This window comes from Macaca mulatta, chromosome 1, assembly GCF_049350105.2.
Source record: "Macaca mulatta isolate MMU2019108-1 chromosome 1, T2T-MMU8v2.0, whole genome shotgun sequence".
NCBI lineage: Eukaryota > Metazoa > Chordata > Mammalia > Primates > Cercopithecidae > Macaca > Macaca mulatta.
In genome coordinates, this window is record NC_133406.1 from 192,892,226 (window position 1) to 192,919,115 (window position 26,890).

The 26,890-nt window shown below is 51.8% G+C and overlaps 1 protein-coding gene across 5 annotated transcripts in view; it reads left to right on the plus strand.

Annotated features, from left to right (window-relative positions):
• Nucleotides 1–26,890, plus strand: part of TRABD2B (TraB domain containing 2B) — a 255,021-nt gene that overhangs the window by 186,841 nt on the left and 41,290 nt on the right. For all 5 annotated transcript variants that reach the window (XR_013402223.1, XM_077957824.1, XM_077957834.1 and 2 more), the window contains exons 3-4: nucleotides 4,382–4,528; nucleotides 11,217–11,391. Coding sequence is in view for 4 of the 5 variants with exons in the window: in XM_077957824.1 (XP_077813950.1) it covers nucleotides 4,382–4,528; nucleotides 11,217–11,391 (322 nt within the window). In the remaining variant the exon portion in view is untranslated. The remainder of the gene's footprint in view (nucleotides 1–4,381; nucleotides 4,529–11,216; nucleotides 11,392–26,890) is intronic.

The following is a 26,890-nucleotide window of genomic DNA, read 5'->3' on the forward strand; positions in this document are numbered from 1 at the left end:
GCCCAAATGCCTGGTCCATCCCTCTCTAGCTTTGTCACCTTTGGCAAGGTGCTTGATGTCTCTTTGCTGCAGTTTTTTTTTTTAATTAAATGGAGCTAATAATAGACTTACCTCAGAGTTGCTGTAAAGATTAAATAAATGAACGTGAGTTCAGAAAGTTCCTGACACATAGTAAGTGCTCAATAAACATAGTAATCCTAGTAATGAATGGATGAAGACTTCTGTATAAATTGCAGAAGGATGGTACGAGGCAGGAGGTATAAGGGAAAGTGCACATGATTCTGGATCAGCATCCCTCTTCTTGCAGTGCTTCCTGAATGTCTGCTAGTGGAGACATTGGGATCCAGCAGGAAACAGAGAGGCAGTGAACAGGGACAATTCAGTGGGGTAAGTGCCTAGAGCAAAAGAAGGACAGGGGTCTTTGGAAGACACCAAACCCCACCCAGGTAGGGAGAATCAGGATGATAGGCTTGGATTTCATTCCTGGCCCCACCACACTCCTACTGGGACACATGGGAAGACCTCATAAGCAGTCTGGCCTCTGTTTTATATCTTTGTAATAGACTATTAATAACAGACTTATTAGTAACAGACTAACAGTACATATTCCCTGGCTATTTCACAAGGCTCTAGAAAAAAAAAAAAAAAAAAAAAGGGTGTGGCAGTGTGTGTGGATCAATGTGGGCTGTGCCTGTGGACATCTGGAAATCCAGCCATGTGGTCCAGGGCCCTGCAGAGTTCTGGACCAGGAGTTAAGAGTTGGGGTTGAGTCCACTCTGTCCCCTCTCATTGTGTGGCCTTAGGCAAGCCCCATTCTGCCTGCTCTGGACCTCAGCCTCCTCTCCTCTTTAATATGATGAGGCCACAGCATGAGATCAGTGGTTCTCAAACTAGGCTCCAGGGTACCCGTGGGTTCCACAGAAAGGCCTTGGGAGTCCCTACTGCATGGGAACATTGAGTTAGTGAGACTTCAGGCGCCCGCCTGCCTCCCTTACATCAACCAGGGAAGTTTCTATTTTTACCTTCTCCATATTTTGAGTTCTAAGTAAGGTTCCTTTGGAAAACAACAGCAAGAACATGGCTTTAAAAGGCCTGAAAAGCCTCTGGACCAAATGACCTCCAGGGCTCTTCCAGCTCCAATCTGGGAAGCTTTGGGTCTATTTTCCTCTCCGTTTTATTTAACAAACACTTATCCAGTACTTACTGCATGCCAGGACTGTTTTTAGCACCCCACAGATAATAACATACTAAATTCACTGGAACACCTTCTAGCTCTGTGATGGCTGCATGATTACAGAAGCAACTGTGAGTCAAGCAAGGTCCTGGGGAGACATTTCTCCTCCAGTCAGGTCTTCTGGGTGCCTGGGCCAATGACCTCACCACAGGTCAGGTGGTGCCTTGGCCAAGCCGACACCTAGAAGCAAGGGGGCAGGTGTGTGCAGTGGCCAAGTGCAGTCACGGGAAGCCTGTATCCCAGGCCCCCAGAGGAGGAGAGCGGATCAACTCGACATGGACACTTTCATCTGAGGCATGTGCCGTGTGAGGGGAAGTGCTTGTTGCCTTAGCAATGCCCACAGCAACAGGGCCACTGCCTCCTGTGATCCATCCCCAGCCACCATGCTGCCATCGACACCCTGCACCAGATGGCTACATATCAGATTTCAGTGGTGGCGGCCAGAGCCTAGAGGCCTGGAGAAGGCCCAGAGGTAGAGTTTTGGGAAGGGGGTGGTGGGGGCTGACCTCATCTCCAGCTAGCTCATTACGGGGAGTAGCCTGGGCTGCATCCAGTGCAATCTAGCACTCCTGCCCAGCCATGAACAAAAATGAGAGGGGAGGGAGGTGATCTCACAAGCACATGCTTGGCGCTGTTGCCTCTGTTATACTTTGGCCTGGCTGTGCACACCTATTTTATGAGCTTTTCTGGTCAGAATATATGTTCTTGAACCAAGTGACTGCTGCCACTTGCTGGGACCTTCTGTCACAAAGTGGTGGCATGCCTCAAAATGCAGAGTGCAGAAGCTGTAGGGGCTAGATTTAAGGACTCAGTGAGCAGCCTTGAACTATGAAGTGACCATAGCAGGTGTCAAAGAAATTAAGAACAATGAAGTGACACTCTGTCTTCACCAGGCACAGTGCTGAGTGCTGCAGATTCAGAAATGAACAGGACACAATTCCCGTCTTGAAGAAGCTCATAGCCTAATATGGGAGGCTGGTAGCTAAGCAGCAAATACAATATAATGTTCACTCCATGGTGGAAGGAAGCATGGTGTATCAGTTATCTATCACCACAACTATGCTGTGTAACAATAACAATAAGAGTTTTCCACTCATGCATCTGGGGCCAATTGTGAATAGTCTGTGCTGATCTTGGCTGGGCTGGTTCGCATGTCTGGGGATTGGCAGGCTGTTGGCTGATCTTGGTGGAGGACGGCCTTGGCTGGACGGCCCCACCCCACATGTCGCTCATCATCCAGCAGGCTAGCCTGGATTGTTCTCAGGGCAGTGGCAGAGGTGCAGGCAGCAGCAGCAGCAGCAGCAGCACCACATAACTGCTTTTCAGGCCTGCATTTGCAATGGTTACTAGCATCCCATTGGCTGAAGGATGTCCAGGGTCAGAATGGAAAGGAGCTACAAAGTTCCATGGAAAGGGCACGAATACAGGGAGGGGCTAAGGTTTAGGGCCATTAATCTATCAGTTTACCACCCATGGAGACTGTGGGAGCCCCAGGGAGGGGCCTAACCCAGCCCCCAGGTGGTCAGAGAAGTTTCCTGGAGGAGACAGCTGAGCAGAGTCTGGACAGCTAAGTCTGAGTTTGCAAGTGGAGACTGGAGGGAGCCGGATTTCCCCATGGAACAGCATATACAGAGGCACAAAGGCAGAGGTTTTTTGTTGTTGTTGTTGTTGCTGTTGTTGTTGTTTTCGTTGTTGTTTTCTTGAAGGAATGCTGAGCATTTTAGTATTTGGAGGCATGAAGGCCACTTAAGAAATGAGGCTATTGACCACAGCAGGTCCAGGTTACTGCCTTGGAGGCTCTACTGAAGAGCTAGCCCGTTAGCCTGCGGGCAGGAGGGACCTGTGAACGTTTTGAGCAAAAGAGAGAGAGAGAGATCATCAGATTTGTGCGTTTAAAAGATGACCATGACAGACAACTGTGGTATAGAAGAGAAGGGAGGGGGTGTGCCAGGAGATGGGTGGGACTGTTGCAGGGGACTCAACGAGAGATGCTTGGGCCTGAATTGAGGTGAGTGGCGAGGCTGGGAACTTGACGTCCAAGGCATTGTGCAGACAGAATGATCAGGGCCTAAAGACAGGGCTAGGTTGGGCTAACAGCAGGGACCAGTTCCCTCCTGACTTTCTGCACAGGGACCAAGTTTTTCTCTTTATCTGTATTAAATAGCCCAAATAATGACCAGTCTCCTCCCTTCTGCTGGCCAAAGGAGTCTGGGATACTTTGTCACCTAAAACTAGCTCCAGGCCTAGCTGTGTGAATTGAGCAAGTCCCTCCCTTCCCTTCCCTTCCCTTCCCTTCCCTTCCCTTCCCTTCCCTTCCCTTCCCTTCCCTTCCCTTCCCTTCCCTTCCCTTCCCTTCCCTTCCCTTCCCTGGGACTCAGTGTCTCCATCTAAAATGAGCAGGTCGAGTTCCATTAGAGCCATGATCCTCAGACTGCTTAGGAAGTGTGCAGGGATCCTGTTAAAAATACAGAGCCTCTGATCCCAGAAGGCGAGGTCTGGGCATCTGACATTTTGTCTAGCACTCCAAGTGTTCCTGACACCCACCGGTTTGGCTGGGCACAAGCATGGTGGCCCGGAGGACAGAGGAGATTGAGGACCTGCATGCTGAATACAAGGATAGATCAGATGCTCAGGCACCCAACTCCTCAGGCCTTTCCCTAGGTGAGGAAGGCTTCCAGGGCAGGCAGCCTTTAGGTTGGGCCTTGATATCCAACCGGGCATTTTGTTTTTGTCCTTTTGCTTTGTTTGCAGGATGCTCTTGACTACAAAATTAGTTCATGCTCATTCTAGAGCACTTTTAAGCACAGGAACACAAAGGAGTCAAAAGAAAAACTCACCCGTCATTCCAAAACCCAGACACAAGTTGGGTTCTCATTTTGCCGTGTCTTTAATAAGATATTGAGACCAGAGCAGGAGTGGGGACCCGTGTGGGTAAAGGGCTAGAGGTGAGAGCAGGCTGAACGTGCTCAGAGACGTGAGGCAGGAACAGAAACTGGAAACACGCAGCCTGAGCCAGCTGGTGCCGGCCCCACACACCTTCTCTGTTTCAGGCCTGTTGCTCTGAAGTCCAGAGGGAGGAGGCCAGTCCTAGAGCTCAGCCAGGGTCACTGAGCACAGCCCTCATTCCTCTCTCTTTCCTCGGCCCAGGTGCTGTTTGCCCTGAACCAAACCCTGCTGCAGCAGGAGAGTGTGCGGGCCGGGAGCCTGCAGGCCTCCTACACCACGGAGGACCTCATCAAGCACTACAACTGCGGAGACCTCAGCGCAGTCATCTTCAACCACGACACATCCCAGGTGAGGCTTCTCTCCAAAGACCTGGATACCTGGCATTTATTAGATCCCTACTACATGCCAGGCATAGGTAATCTTCTCTCCAGCCATGGCAGAAAGGAGCTATCGTTATCCCCCTTTTATAAATAGGGAAATTGAGGCTCAGAGATGAGATTTGTCCAAGGCCACACGGCTTATGAGTTTTGGGAGTTTTAAATTACCAAGAGCAGCAACTTGAGCCAGATCTATGTGACTCTGGGGCCTAGGACCCTGGAAATGTAGCTTGTAAGACCAAGGAGGCCTCTGAGAAGTTCAGTTCTACATCTGGGAAAATTAAGTTCCAGGGAAGGAAAAGCCCACAGTTACTCAGAGCTTGGACTTGAGTCCAGCCCAGAGCATTCTGCTTTGATTTGAGTCTTAGAGGAAAGATTGTCACCAGCTGGTCGGGCAGCAAGTAGAGCCCAAGGGGCTGAGCATGGCTCACCCCTGCTCAGACCACACCATGCCTGCCCATTCATTGCTCTCAGGGTGAATTCCAAGATGCTTCCTCCAGCATTCAAGGACCTTACAACGTGCCCTCTGCTGCCTTGTCACAGCCCAGGTCCCCCATCCTAAAGACCTTGCTCTGCTGACTGTGGAACTTGCAACTCTTCCTAGAAGCTTGTCTTTTCAAGCTTCTAGGCCTTTGTTCAGGCTCCTTTCTCCTCCAGGGTTCCTCCCACTTGGTCATAGTCATACGTCACCTCCTGAGAAACCTTCCTGAGCCCCTAGATAGGGTCAGGCATTCTCCCAGGCACCTCTAGGCCCTTGTGCCTCCTCTGTCATGGTGCTTGAATACCTGCTCATTCAAGAAGCTGTTGAATTAGGCAGAACACGCCACTTCCCTGCTCAGGACATTGCATGGACTTCCCATTTTTATCAAGGTGAAAGCCAGAGTCTCTGCGATGGCCTACATGGCCCCCATGCTCTCTCCCTACCCTGTCACTTTCTGCTCTCCCCCCTGCACACCACTTAGGCTGCATGGGCTTTCTTGCTGGTCTGTGAACCCATCTCACCAGCTTCTGCCTTTGCACTGGCTGCTCCCTCTGCCGAATGCCTCTCCTGGGTATGACCATGGCTCCCTCCCTCTCTGCCTGCAGCACTTAACTAAAATCTCATCATCTCAATGAGGCTGGCCCCAACCACCCCACTCAGAATTGCAACCTGGCCTGCACGCCCACACTCTCACCCTCTTTATTATGCTCCACTTTTTTTCCCCATGGCCTTTGCCATCCTCTAACACACTATCTACTTGATTCATTGATTAGTGACTATTTATTGGTTGCTCTCCTTACTAGAACATAAGCTCCATGAGGGCAGGGAGTTTGGTCTGTTTTATTCATGGATTTATCTCAACTGTCCGGAGTAGCCCCTGGCCCAGAGCCGGACTCAGTAAACCTTTGCCAAATGAATGGATGAATGAATGAATGAATGAAATAATTTATAAATGCTAGACATAGTGCTATGAAAAAGGGCTTACAGTCACATAGGGAAGATGGGGAGATTCAAGAATGAATTGCACCAAAGTGTAATCCTTGCTGTGAGTATGGAGTAGAGGAAGCATTTGGAGCCTGTGGAAGGAACGGCTGATTTAGATGGGCTTATGGGTAGGGCCTGGGACTGGGGAGAGAAGGAAAGATATTTGCAAGATGAGAGGGCATGTAAGAACCTGAGCTGGCCACAGACAAGGGGGCGAATAATGTTCCAGCAGAGGAAACCATGCACCAGTGAGCCAGAGGCGAGAGGAGAATAGGAGAGGGGTGCTGAGAGTGTAGCCTGCAGACAGAGCCAGGCCGGGCCGTGGTGTTCCATCAGTACTTGCCCCCACAAGACCAGGAACTCCTGAGGGTGATGGTATGCTGCCTATCTCGGTCCCCATTGCCCAGCTTAGGCCTGGCACAGAGCACATGTCAGTGAGTGACTGTCATCCGAGCCAATGTAGGCATGTGGCGTCCCTTGCTGCAGCATAGAGAATGAAAGAGGAAGGAACTGGAGACTTTGCCACAGGACACTCAGGGTCCGAGAGCTCTGACTCAGTGGCAGAGAAGTGAGGGTGGAGAGAAGAGCCCTGACACCACGAGGCTCTTAGGAATCTCACTACGAGTGACCGCCTTCATGGCCAGGCCCACCCTGCTTCATCTGCTGAGGGAGACCCCCGTGAGTCCTGAGCAGCCAGGGAGCTCTATGGCAAAGGAGGCCCTGGTCATGACGGGATGGTCTGGCCATGATGTGGCCAGGAGGGCGGGAGTGTGCAGGACAGGGTGCTGGCCAGACTGTGGCTGACCCTAAGCTGAGAAACGGAGGCATGAGGTGACCTCGGGAGAAGGCAAGCTCAGATTTTCTTTGAGCTTGGGTCCAGACCACTGATTTGTCTTTGGCAAGTGGAACTGCCTCAGAGGTCTCCCGACAGTTCCCATACTTGAAGTGGGACAGAGCGTGGATGGATTGGGCCACCTGGATTCGAAGAGCAGCCCAGGCTGACCCTAGGGATGCACAGATAGAATCTAGTAGCTTGAGGAGAGACTAGGCAACCCCACCCCACGGTGCAGAAAAGCCTGGTGTCAGGGCAGCAAGGCTGAATCCGGTCCCCAAGGGGATCTGGTGGAGGTGAGGCTGTGTCTGTAGCTGGGGGCCTCGAAATCTGCAGGGCACTGAGGATATGGAGGCTGTGGAGCCACAATCCCTTTGCCTGAAGGCTTCAGGGAGAAGGTGATATGAGAACCAGGCTTGGCAGTAGAGTCCGCTAGATGGGGGTAAAGAGGGGATGCTGAAGGGTGGAGAGTGCAAGCCAGAGAGCAATGTGGTCAGAAAGATGCCTCTGGCTATAACATGGAGGATGAGGAAGCAACATCTGGAGGCCAGGGCAGGACAGGTACAGGCCTGGGTGGACAACACTGGGACAGGGGACAGGGGCACCTCACCCTTGGCCTGCATCCTGGCTGCACTGTCCCCACCTGCAGCAATGGCTGCATCCCTGGCCTCTGCAGCCCCCAGGCCACTGGCACTGTTAATGCCTAGCAACAGCAGGATGATCCAAAGGCCTTCCCCTTGGAAGCCTGGCCTGAGCCTCAAGACTGCCTTAGGTATAGAGTTGCTGCATGCATTTATTGTCCAAACCCAGATAATTTTGAGAGTCGGATACAATTCAAGATCAAAATAATCATCGACCTGGACTGTTCTGGTCAAACCAAGACATGTGGTTACCCTATTAGGTGCCTCCTCTGGGCTCACACATTCCTCGTTGTCCTCTCAAAGCACGAATTCATCGATGTTCTTGTGTGCATATGTGACTCCCCCATCAAACTGTGAGCCTCATCCAGAGCAGCAGATCCAGTCTGAGGAAGCTCTCAGGACCCCTAGCCCAACACAGGGCCCGGCTCATGGAAGTTCCCACTGGGTGTCTGTTGGATGGATGGGCTACAGGGAAGGGGTGCAGAGTTTCAGTAGGTGGTGTCTGCAGACCTGAGCATTTGACCATTAGACCTGACGTGGTTCATGGGTCAGGGAAGACTACACTGAATTCATTTCTCACAGCCCCACCCCAGCCCTGTCCAACCAATCGCCTCATCACCCCATCCCTGGAGACCTCACATGTCCTCTTTAAAATGTTATTGTGCATCACGCACTTAAACTTGTCATAGAAGATTTAAGGCCCTCAACAAGTATAATGACATCATTAATTTGCTTCCATTCCAGCCCTGGCCCAAACCCAGGCCTCATCCTTGGCATGGAGCCAAGGCCCATCAGCATGAAACAAGCAGAGACTGCTGGCCAGTGGCTGGCCAGCCCTGGGAGCCTGGGGAGCTAGCCCAATTCCTTCATGGCTTTAAACTTTCACTTTTGGGTTCTTGTCCTTGTTAATTTTTTTGACTCCCCAATTAATAAATGGGGAATCATCTTTGTGCACATGCACATTTGTGGTCAGGAAGCATAGGAGGGGGGGCTGGACATGTGTTCAGGTTCCAGGGACCCTTGGAAGGAGAGGGGAAGTGGACTGCCGCCTTCGTGGTACTCTCCGATGGTTCAGAGCCATTTATTTGTCATCTTCATCTTTACCCTCTGCCCAAGGCCACCCTTCACTGGGAAAGGTGATGAAGCCAGCTCCATCCCCAGGCCAGTTGTATAATAGCTGACATTGATTCAGGACTTCCTTTATACCAGGCACAGTGCTCAGTAAGCACTTTCCAAAATTCAATCATTTAATCCCTACAATAATGTGTGTTACCCCCTGTTACCAATATGGAAACTTAGTCTCAGAGAGGCCAAGTCACTTTTTGGTTCTAGAGAGACCACTCAGCTAGTAAGCTGCAAAAGAGGGATTCTAACACAAGTTGTCCTCACTGTCTGACTTCAGGCCCTACGTTCATAACCCCATACTTCTAAGGCCCCTCAGCTCACTCATTCATTCACTGATTGGACAAGTACTTATTTGGTGGTACAACATAGTTTTCACATTATTTTCCATACCTAAAGAACGGGGAGAACCTGTGAGAGTCATATTTCCAGAAATAACTCCTCCCCATGGGCTCTCTGCACTTCTCCCCATTCAGAAGCCTTCAGTGTTCCCCATAGCTGCATCAAGTTCAAGCATGCCCTGTTGTGTTAGGGTTTCCAATCATCACTTTCAAAGGGGGTATGTGGGGGAGTAAGAATTCCATTGCCAACTCTGATTGGGCACTAGCAAGACTGCTGTCTACAGCTATCCAGGTTGCGCACTGCACAAGGTTAGGGGACGTCAGCCATGTTATTGTCTTGTTCATCCCAGAGCAGTGAGTCAGGCCTTTCTGGCAGAGAAGCCCCAAGGTGCATGTACCTTTACCTCTCCTCTCACTCTGGGGAAGACACTAAGCCTTAGCCAGCAGATAGCAGAGGCAAATATCCTAGCCTCCTTAGAGTCCCTTAGGGTTCAGCCTCCATTGACTCCCTTTTCCTCAGAAGGAGTGTTGACAACACTGCAGTGGCTCTAGAAGCCATGTGGCTAGGCTGCAGGACAATTTGGGGACTTAAACCTGTAGGAAATTAACCTCCTCGTGCCAGGCTCTCCATCCACCTCACCCTTCAGTTTGCAAGGTCTGGTATCTTGTGCTTTGAGCCTGGGTAGGTGAAGATAGAGAAGTGGAAGAGGGGACATCAGGTGGAAACCATCCTGTGAGCAGGAGTTTGGAGGTTGGAATGACATTGACAGGTTGTGAGGAAAGAGAGAGTATGTTCTGACTCCCTGCCTCAATTTCCTCAACAGCCCCATGCACATATTGGAGGAGACAGTGCAGGAGCACCTGGCCTGTTATCCAGGTTGGAAAGACAAAATGTTGGGAATAGAAGAACACAGTGGGGCAACTGTGGTCAGAAAGGGACAGCACAACTTTAAGTTCAAGGTTCAAGGAATCTGGGTACCTTCTCTGTGCTGGGTGTTGGGGGCCAGGAATGACAAAAGCTCTGTCCCTGAACCCAGGGAGCTCTCTGCCTAGTTCAAGACCCTGTTAATGCTGTTCCCAGGCCGTGTGGCTGGGCATATAGTGTGGCGTGGATGGCAAAACACCTAAGCAGCTCCAAGCTAGGTTGTTGAGCAAACCAACATGGGGGAAGCCGGGGTCCTGGGGTTGAGGTATTCAAAAACGGATGGAGGTGTTTGCATTATGTCCTGGAAAGTGGTGGTGCAGGGATGGGGAGTTGGTGGTGGCAGCAGATGGTGGCTCAGGCATTGGGAAAATCAAAAGTGATGATCCCTTCTCTCATCTCTGTAAGGTGGCATGTGCTGAATGCAGCCCATGACAGCCCCCATCCTCTTACTGAATCCACACAGTATCATCAGTTTCATCTTACAAGTGACAAAGCTGGGACTCGGAAAAGTTAAGTAACTTACCCGGTGCCACACAGCATCAGAACAGGGGGTGAGCTTAATCTTGTACTCAGTGGCCTTCCTGCTGTATTAGGCAGCTCAACTGACCCTGCACATCCTCTTGCTGAACTAAATTCCTTGTACTTGCCAGCACTGGGCTCGGTGGTGAAGTGAGAGCAGTCAACAAGATGAGCACCGTGCCAGCCTCCCCAGACCTCAGCATCTGCTGAGGTTAAACAGGGCAGAGACACGACGCAGAGCAACACATGTGGAAGCCCAGCAGCTGGGCCTTATCCTGGCGCTGCCAATTCACTAGTTGTGCAACTCTGCACATCTTTCCACACTTGCTTGCTTCATCTGTAAAACTGGAATAACAATGCTTATCTGAGAGGATTTTGGAATTGATGAGAAACATGTACAAAACATGTAGCCCACTGTAGGGTCCGCATAAAAGGAAGTTGCCTAGCCCCACTGGGGCTGTGCATATTTATCCTAAGTCCACCTTGCTCCATAAAGAACTGACAGCAGGTCATGCACAGTGGCTCATGCCTATAATCCCAGCACTTTGCGAGGTCAAGGCGGGAGGATTGCTCGAGCCAGGAGGAGTTTGAGATTGGCCAGGGCAACATAGTGGGATTCCATCTCTACAAAATATTTAAAAATTAGCTGGTCATGGTGGTGCATATGTATTTGGGAGGCTGAGGCAGGAGGATGGCTTGAGCCAGAGAGTTGAGGCTGCAGTGAGCCACTGTACTCCAACCTGGGTGACAGTAAGACCCTTTATCCAAAAAAAAAAAAAAAAAACTGAAGGCAGCCTCTGTCTTGCCTTTGCAGCTGCCCAACTTTATCAACACCACCCTCCCGCCACACGAGCAGGTGACGGCCCAGGAGATTGACAGCTACTTCCGCCAGGAGCTCATCTACAAGAGGAATGAGCGCATGGGGAAGAGGGTCATGGCGCTTCTACGGGAGAACGAGGACAAGATCTGCTTCTTTGCCTTCGGAGCAGGTTTGGGCCAGTGTGGGGAAGGGATTGTTTGCAGAATCCTAGGAGATTTGCTTGGCTCTCCCCTAACCTTTACTTCATCGAGGGAGAAGTCGAGGCCCAGGATGGGGCAGGAAAAGCCACACAGTGCTTAGCAGCAGCACAGGGACCCAAAGCAGTTCTCCTGAGTCGGGTCAAGGGTTCTTCCATAATGGTCCCCATGGGAAAGGGGAGTGATGACCCCTGCCATGGCCAAGGTAATTTCTGTGGTGCCTTCATGCCCCAGGCAGCCTTGTGAGAGCCCAGAACTAAAGGCAGCTCCCACTGCCCAGCCCAGCCTCAGGCCCACCCACAGAGCCAGGAGCAAGGCTGTGAAGCCCATGTGGCCCCAGAGGGAGAGGCTGGCTCTGGCGTCCCACAGTCCTGGCTCCAGAACTCAGCCCAACCGCATCACCTTGGCTGGTACCTTCTCAAAGACTCAGTTCTTTCGTATATAAATGGGCAGTGATAGCAATAACTATTTGATGAACTGAAAATATCTACTTTGTAGAATAGTTGTAAAGATTAGTGATGATATTTTAAAAACAACATGCCACATAGTAGGAACTCAGAAAAGCAGCTGCAATGATCATCATGATGATGATGATACTGGGTGTAAGTGTGATTGTCACATGTGGAACCATGAACTTGATGCTTTCTTCTGGGGGACCAGGCCTCCTCGTGCAAAGGGGAGTCCAGATGTTCAGGTGCAGGGCTCACTTAGCACTTCTCTCCCTGTTCCTTTTCCTTTCATTTTTCCTGTCCTCCCACACTCTTCGTTCCCTTCTATATGGCTGTCCCTGCCAGTAACACTTGTTTACATTGGGACCAGGATACTGTGTTTGCCTCCTGTTACTAACCAGCTTTTGCTCAGTAACTTACAGCAACAGACATTTATTTCTTGCTCATGTTACCCACAATTTGGGTTGCCAGAACTCACTTCCTGCATTGTGAGAATTAATGAGATGGCTCCTGGACATGCTTACCACACCTGGTGCCGCTGTGTTCCCTTCCCCTCCTGCCACCCTCATGCCACCCTCCATGGCGAGCAGTCTAACCTACAAGGGCCCTTGTGGATGTCCTGGTTTTGTAATGGGATATGTCCACTGTTTGAACATTCACCCCTAAGGGCAAGAGCCAGGGGCACATCTGCTGGGCCTCGTCCCTCCTTTGCAGCCCTCATGTAGTAGAGACACAGGGGAGGGGCTCAGAAGTAGATACAGTCCTCCCGGGAAAGCCCCTTTAAGGCAGCAGCTAGGCAGAAAGAGTTCTGGGTTCACGCGGGATCTCTGCCATGGCCTGTTGCGGCCTCCAGAAAGTCTCTTTCCCTCTTGTAGCCTTGGTTTACTCATCTGAATAGGAGGAGCCAGGACTCACTTGGGCCATCTAGGATTCCAGAGCTATTCAGCCATGGGTTTTAGAGAGGGGAGGGATTCCTGTAGGGGGTCTAGAGGCAGGAGCAAGACCTTGACTGGCAGCATGGAGAGGGTAAGCCACTCTCCAGCTGCAGGGCACCTGTTGGGAGCTCGGTGTGAGTCAGGACAGCTTTGAGGACTGTGCAGGGAAGAGCCCCCTCCGGCTCCCCCACCATCCAACTGCCTCATCCGCCCTCCCTCCTATAGACATCAGGGCAGGGCATCCTGCTCTGGGACAGCCGCCAGTAGACTCCAAGTGGGGAACCACCCTGAGTCATCCAGCCCCCAGGCTCCTCCCCACGCCTAGGGGGAGCCCCCAGAGAGTGCAGTCAGTGAGGGGCCCTCATTCCACACACCCCACCTGAGTAGTCCTGCCTGCCCAGGACCCAGGAGCAGAGTCTCCCGGGGCTGAGGGTAGCTACCGCCAGCTCTGTCTGTGAGCGAGAAAGCAGGAAAGTCTAACAGTGAAAATCACAGCAGTGAGGGCAGCCGTGGACACTAACCTCTTTTTCCTGAAACCCTAGGTCTGTGGGGGCACAGAGGTCCACCCCAGCACCAGGCCAGCACACAGGCGTCATGCCCAGTGCCAGCTTCTCCCATCTCCAAAATGTAGTCAGTCCCCAGTCAATCCTGTTGACAGGCCACCAGAAAGACCTCACACACATCCACTCTGTCCGTGCCCACTGGCAGTATCCCAGTCCCAGCCTCCTCCTCTCCTCCCTGCCTCTGTACTGCTCCCCACACTGCGGTCAGTGAGTCGTGCTGGCTTTGTCTCCCATGCTCGCCTCAGATGTGGGGCACCACTTAATCATCGCTGTGTCTCTGGTAGCGTGTAATAGGTTTTGAGCTTGCTGTGTGAATGAAAGAATGAAAGAGTGAAGAAATGAACGTTGACCAGGGTCTCCCATCCTGGTCTCCTCTGGGCTGGTGAATTTGTAAGGATAGGCCAGCAGTAAAGTCAGGGCAAAGGGAGACTCGCCTCCACTCTTATGAATCCACTCTCCAAAAACAACAGATCTGAAGCCATGTGCAGATCCTGCTGGCAGTTGCTACTTCTCCTGGCTCAGCCATGCCGGGAGCAAATGGCCCACTCTGCACGGCAAATCTCCTTTCCACCCGAGAATCTCCAAGCTGGACAGAGCCTCTGAGCTTGAGCTGCCCACCCCATCCTAACTGTGGGAAAACAGGTCCACAGAGGACACGGACATGAGCAAAGCCCCCAGAAAGTCCAGGACAAGGCTGGAACTGTACCCCAGGCCCAGGATCTATGATCCAAGGGCTCTGTTTTTGTGTGTGGGACATTGAGCCAGCCCCGTGGGCCTGTTACAGAGTCAGCGTATTGGCATGGAACACATCCGCACGAAAGCTGTGGTGAGGGAAGTCCACTCTGGCCTCGTTACATTCTTATGATCATGTAATTTCTGAGTCCTACATCCGGTGACAGGCTGGCTTATGTGCAGAGCTGGGACTAAGCACTCTCTTGGTGGAGTGCGACCTGAAGACATACCCGCTCCACTCCTCACCCACTCACCTGGGGGCCCCTGCAGTTCTGTCCCAGGGCTGCTGGGCAGTGGGGACCCTGGGACCCAGCTGGGCTCTTGCAGCCCATCACCTGCCAAGTCCCAAAGAACTCATAAGACCCCCAAGGCTATGTATATGGGATGTAGAAAGGGTCTATACTACCAGGAATGCACCTGTCCATCCCCCAGGCATGTGTCTGCTCATGCAAATGTCTCTCAAGCCTAGAGTCCATGGGTGTCTCTAAGAAATATCTCAGGAAGTAGAAACATAATTATAAGACACACCAGTGACCCCCCAACCCAGCCTTGCCAGGTGTCCAAGCCAGGGCCCTGCTGGGGGCTCTTCTGTCATTCCACCACAGTCCCAGCCTCAATGTCCAGCTGCAGTTCCTGAAAGCTCTGTGGTTCTAGAGTCTGGATGGGGCCAAGCATGCGAAGGTGAGAGATTGAGCCTCCACCTGCCTGGCCCCTCCAGTGCTTGTTAGGACCCAACCCTGGCCCAGCCCAGCTCCAGAATCCTGCCCTGAGAGCCTGCGAGGACAGACAGGGATTTCCAGTGCTGACAGCAATCTGGCTTCTCCCTTCTTCTGCTCTGAGGGGGCTTCAGTGCAAAGGGTAAGAGCTTTGGGGTCAGGAGGCCTGGGTGTAAAGTGTGGCTCTGCCACTGTGAGCAAAGAGAAGCTAGGAAACCCATTTCACCTCCAAGGGCCTCAGTCCCTCATCTGTAAAACTGGGACAATACACCTGCCTCATGGGATTGTGCTACATACACTCATTCTAGAACACAGTATTAAAACGCTCTTCCATGGTGGAAGGGTTCTTATCATAAAAGCCCTTACTATGTGCCAGCCACCATTCCAGGCTGTCTGATTACATAACACTATGTGTTTTATGATACTCATTTTGCAGATGAAAACAAAGGCTCACGGAAGATGAACGGTTTCCTCAAGGCCATGGAGGCAGACCTGCCATGTGAACCCTGGCCTCTTGAGTCCCAGGTGTGGCCATCTTCCTTGCACGTGGTGCCCTTGCTGTATACGTACAAAAGTGTTGATGATTTTGTGGAAACACGTGCCTGTTTAGCTGGTGCGTCTCATGAAATACTCTTAGCATCTGTGATGTTTCTGCAACCTGGCACTGTGTGACCTCTTCTGGAGGTTACTCTGCAGTTCGGGGCGGGTGGAGTGCAAATGTGTGACAACCTTAAGCAGGCCTGGGTGATGCTGAGGGGCCCAGGTAAGCCCTCCCTATCCTGGACGTGGCTGTGGCCAGTGTACAAGCCCACATGTTCTGGAAGGAGCCAGGCTGTGGCCATGGAGGGGCGTGTCAGCCAGAGAGGAGAGAAAGCTCATTTTCTGTCTGCTGGGCTCCTGTAGCTGGACAGGCTGAGCTTCAAGAGCCCCCCAATATTTTCTAGTCCACTTGCTTGTAGATCCTCTGGCCTACAATTAACAGAAAAATAAGTACAAGGTGGTGAATTCTTTATTAGCTAAATTTATTCCGTTTACAGGTTTATATTCTGACATTATCTCCTTTCAACTGTGTTTGAAGTTAAAATATTCCTTACTTAAGAAAATTAAAAAGATGATAGTGGGAGGCAGATAAGAGTCTCAAAGTCCTTACTTGGCAAAATGAAAAGCTGGTAATTACATTGTTCTCCCCACTCACCCACCTTTTTTTTTTTTTTTTTTTTTTTTTTTTTGAAGTGAGAAAGAAGTAAGCATGCTTGAAGTGTGATTAAGAGAATATTCTAGGATGGGTGAGGCTGATGATACAGGAGAGAGGGGGAACAATGATAAGCCCGAGGTTCCAAGAAGGCAGGAAGGTGGGGACCAGAGCTTGGGTGCAGGGCTGAGGAGGACGCCTTGGCTGAAGGAAGACACCTCTTCACCTGTAACTGAAGGGAAGGAGGGAGGAGGCTGGCAGGCGAAAAGGGAGAAAATTCCCAGCTGATGGCTTCTAATCAGAGCACCACTGTCTGAAGTAGAAGGTGAAGTCATCCACAGAGGAAGAGGAGAGAGAAGGGAGGATTCTTGGTTTGAAGAGGTGAGACTCTTTGACATAAGAGAAACTGGCCAGAAGAATTGACCAGGACAAGAAGTTAAAGATGTTTCCTCCTGTGGGCCATTATGATTGATTGGTAGCAGCTGCCTGGAACGTGATGGTATAAGATGATAAAGTCACATCAGAGCTCAACAGAGAAGAGGCCCAGAATGATTTGTGATGTCTACTGGGGACTGAGATTAGGGCACATGCCAGCCACAAATCTGCTCTGTCAATGCTAGGAACACAGAGGATGCTGACTGGCAATGAGGGCCCGTGAACCTGCCAAGTCACAGGTGTGAGATTTTCTCCAGCAGCACCAAGCAGCTGGGGTGTAAAGGTGGATGCTGTCACCCAGGCCTATGTGCTGATTTTATCCTAGCACCCACTGCTCAGCGATCATGCCATTGCATGTGAACTACTCCAGGACAGGGCGCATATGCCTCAGAATTGCTGACACTTAGGAGATGTTCTCTGAGGACATACTGGACCAAATCACACAGAATGAAGTTCATTCCATTGAGTCAAGGTATCTCCAGGCCCAGTTGCGGGGGTGGAGGTCCAGTCTTACGCACTAGAAGAAAATTACAATTTTACCCTTGGTTCCAGGGAAACAGGTTTCTCAGGATATTTACTTGTTCAGCTATCCAGAAATCTAGCATTCTTTTTTCCTGGACTAGAATGAGCAATGTAGGAATTAGAGGAGCTGGGTTGGAGACATGAGCAGGACTCAGGGTTGGACCAGGTAACCTCTAGGAACCAGTGGTTATCACACACTCTCCGTCCCTAGCACATGCTATAATCTGAGTATAATTCTAACTTCTGACATTCCAAAATCCTTGACCCTAACATGCTGTTGCTCTAAAGTTGCACAGCTCTAACATTCCAGCATGCTATAATCAGAGCCTTCTAACATGCTAGCATTATTTGCTCCAACCACTCTTGGATTTCTTGGGAGGAGTATGCAGCTAAGAGCCTTCCAGGAATGGAAATCACTCTATGCAGGACTGTTGTCACCCGTTGCACAGGGAGCAGAAGTCCAGGCAGAAGGCAGAACTTGAAGAGTTAAAAGACAAACAGTGTGAGCACCAGAGACAGAGAGACTGGCTCCGTTACCCAGGCACCCACACATTTGGTGCATGCAGTCCCCAGGCTCATGCCAGCCTGTTTCTACCCCAGCTAGAATGCTGCAGATCCATAATCCAAAACACACCTGTGAAGCTGGGACATAGAAGCAGATCAGAGGTAAAGACTCAGGCTTGAGAGAAGAGAGAGATACAAGACCAACATACAGAATACCGTTAACACCTTTTAAAATTCATAACGATAGAAATTGCTCCCTAGAGAGTAGACACCATCCTGCTTGAAAAACTCCCATATCCATCAACTTATGTGGCCCTTCCACATCCTCAATTCCTCTTGGAGGGAGACAGAAGTGGTATTTATTATTCCATTTAGCTGATCAGTAAATCCAAGTACAGATGGGAAGTCAGAGAGTCTTAGAACTGGAGTGAAATGGTGGTCACATTGTCTAGGTCATTCTTCCCAATGATCAGGAAGTCATCCTGGTCCCTAAAAAATCCATCCAGCTGCCGCTTGGGCCCTCTGTTCTGCTGGGAATTCTTCTGCTAGGGCTTCCCTGACTTCCTCTCTGGGCTCCCATAGGCCTCCAGCATTTTGCTATCACAGCCTCTCTCATGCTCCCAGTCTAAGATGTCCACTCCCTGAGCACTAAGAAGGTGCGTATTACCCACTTGTTGAATAAATGAATGAATGAATGAACGCACTAACCCTGAGGTCCATGAGCAGAAATGCAGCCTGCTTCTACATTACCCCACAGCAAAACCCAGCCTAAAACTCACATCTTCTGCCCCCATGGTGGGAGACTAAGGGGTCCAGCAACATCACATCTGCCTTTGGAAGTTGAGGCTAGATTGACAAATGAAAACACCTAAGGAAAGGGAGTCCCAGGTACTGTTGAGTAAACCATGCAATCACAGCTAGAGGAGGGGGAGTTTAGTGCTAAGCAGGAGCATCTGTAGGGAGGGGAGACGGCAAGATGATTAGGTAGGGAAAAGCCAGAAAAGAAAGAAAATAGAGCAAGGTGAGAGTTACACCAAAGACATGAGGGTAGAAAGGAGATTCTGAGATCTTCTATGTGGCCTTCTCCGAGTCTTTCCTCCTGTGTCTGCACAGTGAGGGGCTTTAGACAGAGCTAGGTCCAAGATCCCCTGTAGCCCCCAACATTCAGCATTTCCACACATGCCTAACAGAAGTTTGAGTGCCTAGCACTGAAAGGAGGCAGGGTAAGTTAGAGAAGGCTTCCTGGAGGAGGTGAAAAACAGTTGAAATTTCCCTGATACAGATCCAGCTGTCTTCCAGTTTACTCGTCATCTCCATAGTCCTCAGGGCAGGACCCACACCCACCTCCTTCTCCATTGTGGTTCTTCACTTGGTGGCCTCAGAAATGGCAGCCCTTCAGAGCTCATAGCTGGGCACAGAAGAGCAGCCATGGTTCACATAGGGCCTTTTTCACCTTAGAAACAAGAGGCAGGGCAGTCACAGTGGCTCACATTTGTAGTCCCAGCACTTTGGGAGGCTGAGGCAGGAGAATCGCTTGAAGCCTGGAGTTCAAGATCAGCCTGGGCAACATCCCAAGACCCCATTTCTACAAAAATAAAAAATTATCCAGTCATGGTCGTGGTGATGCATGCCTATAGTCCCAGATACTCAAGAGGCTAAGGTGAGAGAGTTGCTTGAGCCCAGATGTCAAGGCTGCAGTAGGCCAAGATGGCACCACTGCACTCCAGCCTGGGTGACAGAGTGAGACCCCCATCTCTAAAAAAACAAAACAAATGAACAAATAAAAATAACAGCTGCTATCCTCTCTCACTGGCAAGCGCCCTGGTCTGCCACACTGCCCAAGCTGGAGCTTGAGGCCACGGCATCTGAAGTGTTTCAGAATTTCCAACGGTGCTTCAAAGGGCCCTGCCGCCCCACCACGCATGCATCTGGCAGCTGGCATGCCTGTGAAGGGCTGCGATCCTTGGCCAGAGTCGCCGTTGCTGCTTCAGGCCAAAACATCCAGCCAGCCAGAGGAACATCCCCTCCCGGCTCGTCCCTAGCTGGAGCCAGCCCTCACCCTCTGGAACAGGGGAGAGTCTAGAAGAATAGAGTGCCCACACCCCAGGCCAGATCCCAGGGCTGCTCCATCAGTGAAGTACGAATCTGGCAAGGAGCTCAACACTCTTCCTGGACAGTGTGGGAAAGGCAAGAGGAGAAGAAAGTGTAGATTAAGAACATGGGCTTGGACCCGGACTGTGTGAGTTAGAAACCCTGCGTTCTTCTGATCAGAAGTGGCCTTGGGCAGATCAGTGACTTCACTTCTCTCAGCCTGCAGCCTCCCACTCTGCAGATAAGCCTGAGATCCAGATCACTAGCACTCAGGGCCTGGCCTTGCACTACAGCTCAGGGCCTGGCCTTGCACCACAGCTCAGGGCCTGGCCTTGCACAGTCAGTCCGTAAATGGGAGCTCTTGTGTTGCCACCATCATTTCAGGGTCCCTGGTCCCTCAGAGCTCGAAGTCCTTTAAGAGCAGGACTCCCACACAGGAGAGAGTAGAGCCACTGGGGTTGAGGGGCAGAAGTGCTCAGATGCAACTGGGACGCTGTGGGAAAACCCCAAGAGCCAAATTCAGCTCCAAGTAGCGTTGAGGCTCAGGAGGCGTGGGTCCCTGTCCCTGCCAACAGGGAGCTCCCAGGAATCCTGGGGTGTTGTGATTCTAAAAAAGGAGCCTCTGGATGTTGTAAAGAGTGACTGCCGTGGCCATGGAGATCCCTGGCTGAGCACTGCCTCCTGCAGTTCACAGAACCCGTCACAGGCTCTGTCCTGTGCTGACCTGGAATCACCCTGCACGGCCATTGCCTGGGTCTGGGCCTTGACATGGACACACCCCGTGCCATGCCTGGGCTTGAGCCCAGCTCTGCCCCTTTCTGCCAGTGTGACACAGGGCAAGTTCTGTTAGCCTCAGCAGGGTTGCTCTTCCCGGAATTTGTATCCATCTTTGCGGTGTTCGTGGCGGAGCTGAGCTATCCAGCTGAAGCCCTGGGGCACTTTCCTTTCTGACGTCCTGCATTCTAACAGCTTCCAAAGAGGAGCAGCTGGTAGAGGCCGCTAAAGCGGGCAGAATCTCTGGTTCCACCCAGATATAGCCAGTTCCCCATAGGATGTCTGAATACCCCTCACAGGCCTGACAAGTGCTCTTCGACCCTCGCCTTACACACCTCCAAGGGTGGAGCACTCACTCCCTTACAACTGGACGCTTGCCTCGGAGAGTGTTTTTTGGTCCCAGCTTGAATCTGTCCCCTTCACCATGTCCTGCAGCAATCAGAATGTCATGGAGGAGGGACGCCCCCCTGATCCAACCCTTGCTATTGCCACCTCCTCTTTCACTTAATATTACAGCAACCCAGAACTGCTGTTGGCCAGCATGTGCCACACCACCTCTGCCCTCTGTGCGTGTGCTCCTACTGTGCTGTCTACCAGGAACGCCCTTCCTCCTCTCTTCCTCTCACTCCTCACTCATCTCCTCAGTCTGGGTCCCCTCCTTCCACTTCAATCCCGTGGCCCCTGGCACTGCATGGCTCATGCTGTCCTGTGAGTGTTTGCCTGCCCATCTCCCTCTTCATACCGTGACCTCCTCAGGGGGAGGGGACTGTGTGTGTCAGCTCCTGGCACAAGGTTGGGTACAGAGGTGGCGTCATCTCAGGCCCCACTGAACCGAAAGGGCCCCAGCCCTTCCCTGGGCGGCCTGCAAAGCAGGAGAAAGGAAGCTCAGCTCTGTCAGTGTCCCATCAGACACTCTTTGGGAGACCGGTTGTCCATCCTCCACTGGCCCTCCCATCCAGCCCTCCTGTCACACTTCCTCAGGAAAACAAACACCGCTATAGCTTGATATCCGGCCGGCCTGTCCTGGCAGCTAGATTAGCATTTGAAAGTTTCCCTTGCATTAATTTCAGACGGAACATAAATATGGTCTTGGGATGCCTCTTCCAGGAGGAGAAAACTGGAAACCCAGCATACTCACTGGAGAGAAAACATGTGTGCTGGCCGGGGGGAGCCCGTGCTACTTTGGAGCCTTTGTGGGAACATCTGGTTCTCCCCTCCTCCCTCTGCCCAGCCCCTCAACACGGTCCTGAAACTGCCCTGTTAATTGCGTGTTGTTCTTGCTGAGCACTTGCACACTCTCCTCTCCAATCTGGTGAATGTTGGAAGGGACACATGTTTCTGACAATTTCCTGCCCCCAAATGTGAACTCAGGATCCTCCGCAGCTGCCAATACTTCAGAGTGGGTGTAGTAGGACGTGCAGTAAACTGGCACATCTTTGGATTGAAGTTCAAGCTTTGCCTTTTACCAGGTATGTGACCTTGGGTGAGTCCCGTCCCCTCACTGAGCCTCAGTTTCCTCATCTGGAAACTGGCAACACCTCAAACGGCTACTGCGAGGATGAAATGAAATGACGTTTGAGAAGCATTCTGTACTCGGGAGGCTCACTAAGTATGATTGTGTGTTCAAGTCATCAAAAGAAGGAATCGTAGAGGTGGGAGGACCCATGAGACCATGGGGCCCAACACCATTTGGGGAAACTGAGGCACAAAGGGAGAATGGAAACTCCCCGAGGTGACATGGTTGATTGATGAGTGAGGTGTTCTAACAGTCCTAACACCAGGACAGGACTCGCTCTATGCTGCATTCCCACGTCAGAGGATCAACAGGGGCTGTCAGGCTGTGCCAGGCTGATGGGAGGCGGGGTAGATCTGGCCCTGGCCTGTGCTCTGCTCACTGAACCTTGTGCCCTGGCACAGGCTAGATTGCACTTAGGAGAAAGGGAGTCTTTTTCTTTGCACTAAAACATCATGGGGGCTGCACCGGGCACCTCTTCCTGTTTGTATATAAGTGTCGTTTATGTGAGACCCTGGCTTCTCTCAAGGTAGACAGGCACCATCCCAGCCCCACAAATGTTAAGATGCAATCCATCTTCAGGCCCTTGATTCTCCTTACTTTGCCTGTCTTCTCTTACATCTGCATCTGAATCCCACTCATCCTGGGGGAGTCCTCTATATATGACTGAATACAAGAGCCCCTTCTCTAGGAAGCCTTCCCTGATGTCCTCAGTGAATTGGTCTCCTCCATGCTTTTGTTTTCATTTCTGGGTTCCCTCTCTCCTCTTTCTCCCTTCTCTCCTTACCTCTCTGTCTCTGTGTCTTTGTATCTCTTTGTCCTGTCCTTGTCTCTTTCTGTCACTTTTTCTTGGTGTCTCTTCTTCCCTCTCTCCCTACTGTTGTCTGTGTGTCTCTTACTGCCTGTCTCTGGGCCCCTTTCTCCTTCTCTCCACATTGTCTTTCTGCTCCCCATCTGGTCCTGAAGCTCTCTTCCTCCTCCATGCCCCTTTCTGTGAGTGTCTCTCTGCTCTTCTCCCTACCTCTCTCTCTCTCTCTCTCTCTCTGTCTCCTCTCTCCCTCTCTTTGTCTGCATGGCTGTGTGTGCCCCAACCCCCCCACCCCATAGTCCTCCCTCTGTTTCCTCCTCTTCTCATCCACAAGGCCTCAGCAGATGAAATGGAACGTATCTTCCTGCAGAGAGCTGGCCAAAGAACAGCTGTCAGTGCTGGAAGGGGCTGCTGAGCCGTGGCCAGGAGACCTGGGGAGCCTGGGCAAGCCTTGCAGGCTGAGCCCCAACATTGTGGGGCCCCTTTGGAGACTTTCCATGACTTTCCCTGCAGGTTCCAGGATAGGTGTGGCACCTATTTCAGGATTTCTGACCTTGGAGGCAAGCATAGTTTCTGTCTGCCAGCTCCTGGGGACAGCATGCACTGGGCCCTGACTCAGGGGCTGGTCCAAGGGCCAAATTCCTGGGGTTGGTAGAATCTGGAGGAGTACCACCAAGGGGCAGGGCTGAGTTACAAGAAGAGGAGATCCATGAGCTCAGGTCTCCTGGGGATAGGATGAGATCATGGAAAGGATATGGAGTAACAGGTTTTTTCACTCATTCATTCAACACACATTCACAAAGCCACTGCCACATGCCAGACTTGAGTTTACCTGTAGGGATAAAGATGAATCAGGCGTGACCCCTGTCCTCAAAAAGCTCTTAGATCCCCCTCAGGTGGCTGGATGGAAGCACGTTCTGACAAAGTCAGCTCTGGGGTGTGAACTAGAGAGAACAAGGAGAGCAATTTCTGCAGTGATTCAGGCAGAAGGTGATGGTGACCCAGGCCAGAGTCAAGCACCTTTAGGAGGTCACATCAGGGGGCCTCTGGGAAGTGATTGTATGAAGGTGAGGAGAGAGAAGAATCAAGATGGGACCTATTTAGGTTGAATAGCAGAGCCTGGTTGAGACACAAGACATTCTTGCAGAGAAGGATGAGTTGGATTCTACAGGTTCTGAGGATGTTTAGGTGGAGATGTCCAGTAGGTCACTGGACAAATGCATCTGGGTGAAGGTGGCAGTTCTAGAGTGGTCAGCATTGTGTGGTTACTGAAACCATCAGGGTGGATGATCTGTCTGTGGTTGAGAAGAAGGCCAAGGGCATGGTTCCCAGGGCTCCCACAGTGACTAGACAGGCGAAAGAGGAGCCCTCCAAGAAGACAGATGGGGGGCAGTGAGAGAAGTACGGAGAGAACCAGGATGGAATGGAGTCATGAGCACCGGGGCAGTTGCAAGTGTTGCCAACCCAGCTATGGGGTGCCGTGAAACCAAGCCCGGAGAGGGCAGGGTGGTAGAAACATGGGCTGGGGAGTGCAGGAACTGCATTACACAGTTCTAGGGCACAGGTCACATGGGAATGGCGCCTCCTGGAGTTGTGCAAGGAGTAGCCACCTAGATGGAGGTGACCATTCTCCCTGCCCTGGCAGAGGGAAAGGAAGGTGAGTAGCTTAGAGAAGGAGAGAATGGGAATTGGAAGGATTATTCCTAACTGGTTTCATTTTCTCAAAGCATCTAAAGTCTTCTGTTTGGGGTCTTACAGAGAACAATAAAGGTCTGCAATGGTTGAGGTTGAGGGGATGGACAGGAGCGCTGGCCAGACATGTGAACCATTGCCACACAGTGCTCAAGATCCAGCGGGCGTCCTGTGAGGCCTGCACTGTCGGCCGGGCTGGGGCCTGGGCCCTCTAAGTGTCTCCTCTACTCAGCCCCAGAAATGCTCCTTTTGGAGCAGCCACACAGCAGTCAGTAAATATCTGCTGCTGCTCCAGTACAGCCCAAGGCAGGGCTGTTTTCCCTGGCGACCCTTGAAATCCTCTGGGCAGATGCAAGGACCACTGTTGGGCCGGGAGGCCTTGTCTTCGAACAGGTCTCCTTGGAGGCAGAAAAGGAATTGCCTTTGCTGCCAGGAGTAGAGTCCAAGAGCTGCTGGCAGAGAGTTCCTCCATCCTGTGTGCCGGAGGCTGCCTCTCCCCGTCCCTCTCCAGCCTTGTGGTTCTGTAGGGAAAGGCAAGAGTGGGGATGACCCCAGCCCTGCCAGAGGCTGTCTCCAGCCCATCACTCAGTACTGCACTCTGGGCTTTTCCAAGGGACACCCACTTCTTCTGCCTTGTTAGGGCTTTACAGTTGCCCCAAGGAGTAGGTCAAAGAACTATAGGCCCATTTGACACACAAGAAAACTGAGACTGGTGGCAGGGAAGCCATTTGCTTAGGATCACAGGCTGAAGGGCAGACTGAGAGCCTTGGCAGGGCCTGGATCTTTTGTCCTCAATAGCACTAGGTCAGGGCCAGAGCTCTGGAAGGGCCTGTTCATGCCTGTGCTACCCATGCCTCTTCGCAGGTAGCTTCCAAAATGTGCCTCGTTCACCCCCTAGTCATTGCACATGCTGTTCCCCCTACCTGGAACAGCCTCCCAGTTCCCTGCCTGGAACTGTGCCACCCACTCCCATCCTCACCTTGATAACTCTTATCCCACCCTGCAGCTAGCAGTGCTCCCGCCAGGAAGTCTGCTCGATCCTAGGCTGGCTTAGAGGCCTCCTGTGTGCCCTCACAGCCTCCTGTGTGAACAGTTCCCTCTCCATCAAACTTAGTGCCCAGATTACAGGATTCCCATTCTCAAGTCTGTGAGTGCCTGGAAAAGGACGCTGTCTCTTCATCACTACCCAGCACAAGATATGCACCCAGGCAGTGTTCATTAAATGAATGAAATGAATTAATGAACACTGGGAAAGGAAATAAGAGAGAGAGGGAGGTATCTTTTCATAAGGGTCTCTGCAATGAGACAAAAACCTTCCTGATAGGCTCTGAGAGCCAGAAGAGCCCATAGATATTATGCATAGCAAGAAACTGAGGGCATTAGAGGGTAATAGGCTCACCCGAGGTCTCAGAGTAAGTGTGGTGGATGCCGGACTAGAGTCCTATGACATTCCAAGCCCAGTGACCTTTCCCAGTGATCCTCAAGTGAAACTTCAGAGAGGCAGGGTCAACCAGCCATGTGGCACATAGTCAGGCATGGTCAGCCAGGCCCAAGGTACCTCCAGATGCTCTGGCAGGGCATGGTCAGCAAGAGGGAGATCACAGGGCTGGGAGACTTCCTGAGGAGTTGTGAAACCAGCCCAGGGGTGTGCGAAGCTGGTGGAGCAGGACAGTGTCATGGTTGGTTCTCTGCTCCAGCCATTATGCAGTCCTACGCTGGCTTCCTCTGCCAGAGCATCTCTGTTCCCCAACAGCCTGTCCACTTTCTATTCTCCTAGACCTCCCTGGGGCTGTCAGCATGCTAACCTTCTGGCTTCCACCTGTCACCACCATTCACAGCAATTAGAGGAATAGTGCAGGGATCTCCCCTACCGTCTGGGATGAACAGGGAGCAGGAGGGGAGAGTGCTTCCCGAATGAGTGGGGCCACAGGGCAGGCCCATGGCAGGAGGGGCCCAGGGGCCCTGAACAAGCACCCAATGTCCACATTGAGCAGGTGAGGGAGACTGAGGCCCCCAAGGCAGAGGGACGTCCCAGAGTGCTGACTCCCAGCAGCTCCTGTGTCCATAGCCACTGGGCTTCCTGAGGGTTCTTCCCAACCAGAGCCCAGGAGAGGCTCCCCTGACTACTCAGACATCAAACCTGCATTCCAACACAGGAAGACGATTTCCACTCCCATCTGGGGCTTTCTACTAAATTGCCCATTTCTGTATTCACTGTGCCTAGTGCAGAACTGACCACAGAGCAAGGGTGTCATGAATGTTTGCTGAATGAATGAATAGTGAGTAGGGGACTGAGATGGAGGCCAGCCCCTCTCCCCACACATACCTCTGGAGGGTTCAGTTCTGTGTTTGTGCCTCCTCTAGGTCATTGTCACTGTCTGCCAGGCCCTGCAATCAGTGGGGGTTTTTGGTTGCCCCCGCTGGGATCTTACACCTCAATGAGTCCCAGGACCTGGCCCATAGTGTGTTCTCCACAAATGTTGGGCAATGAATCTGTGACTCCAGCCAGTAGGTGCTGAGCCTGTGCAGGGCAGTGGAGATGCCA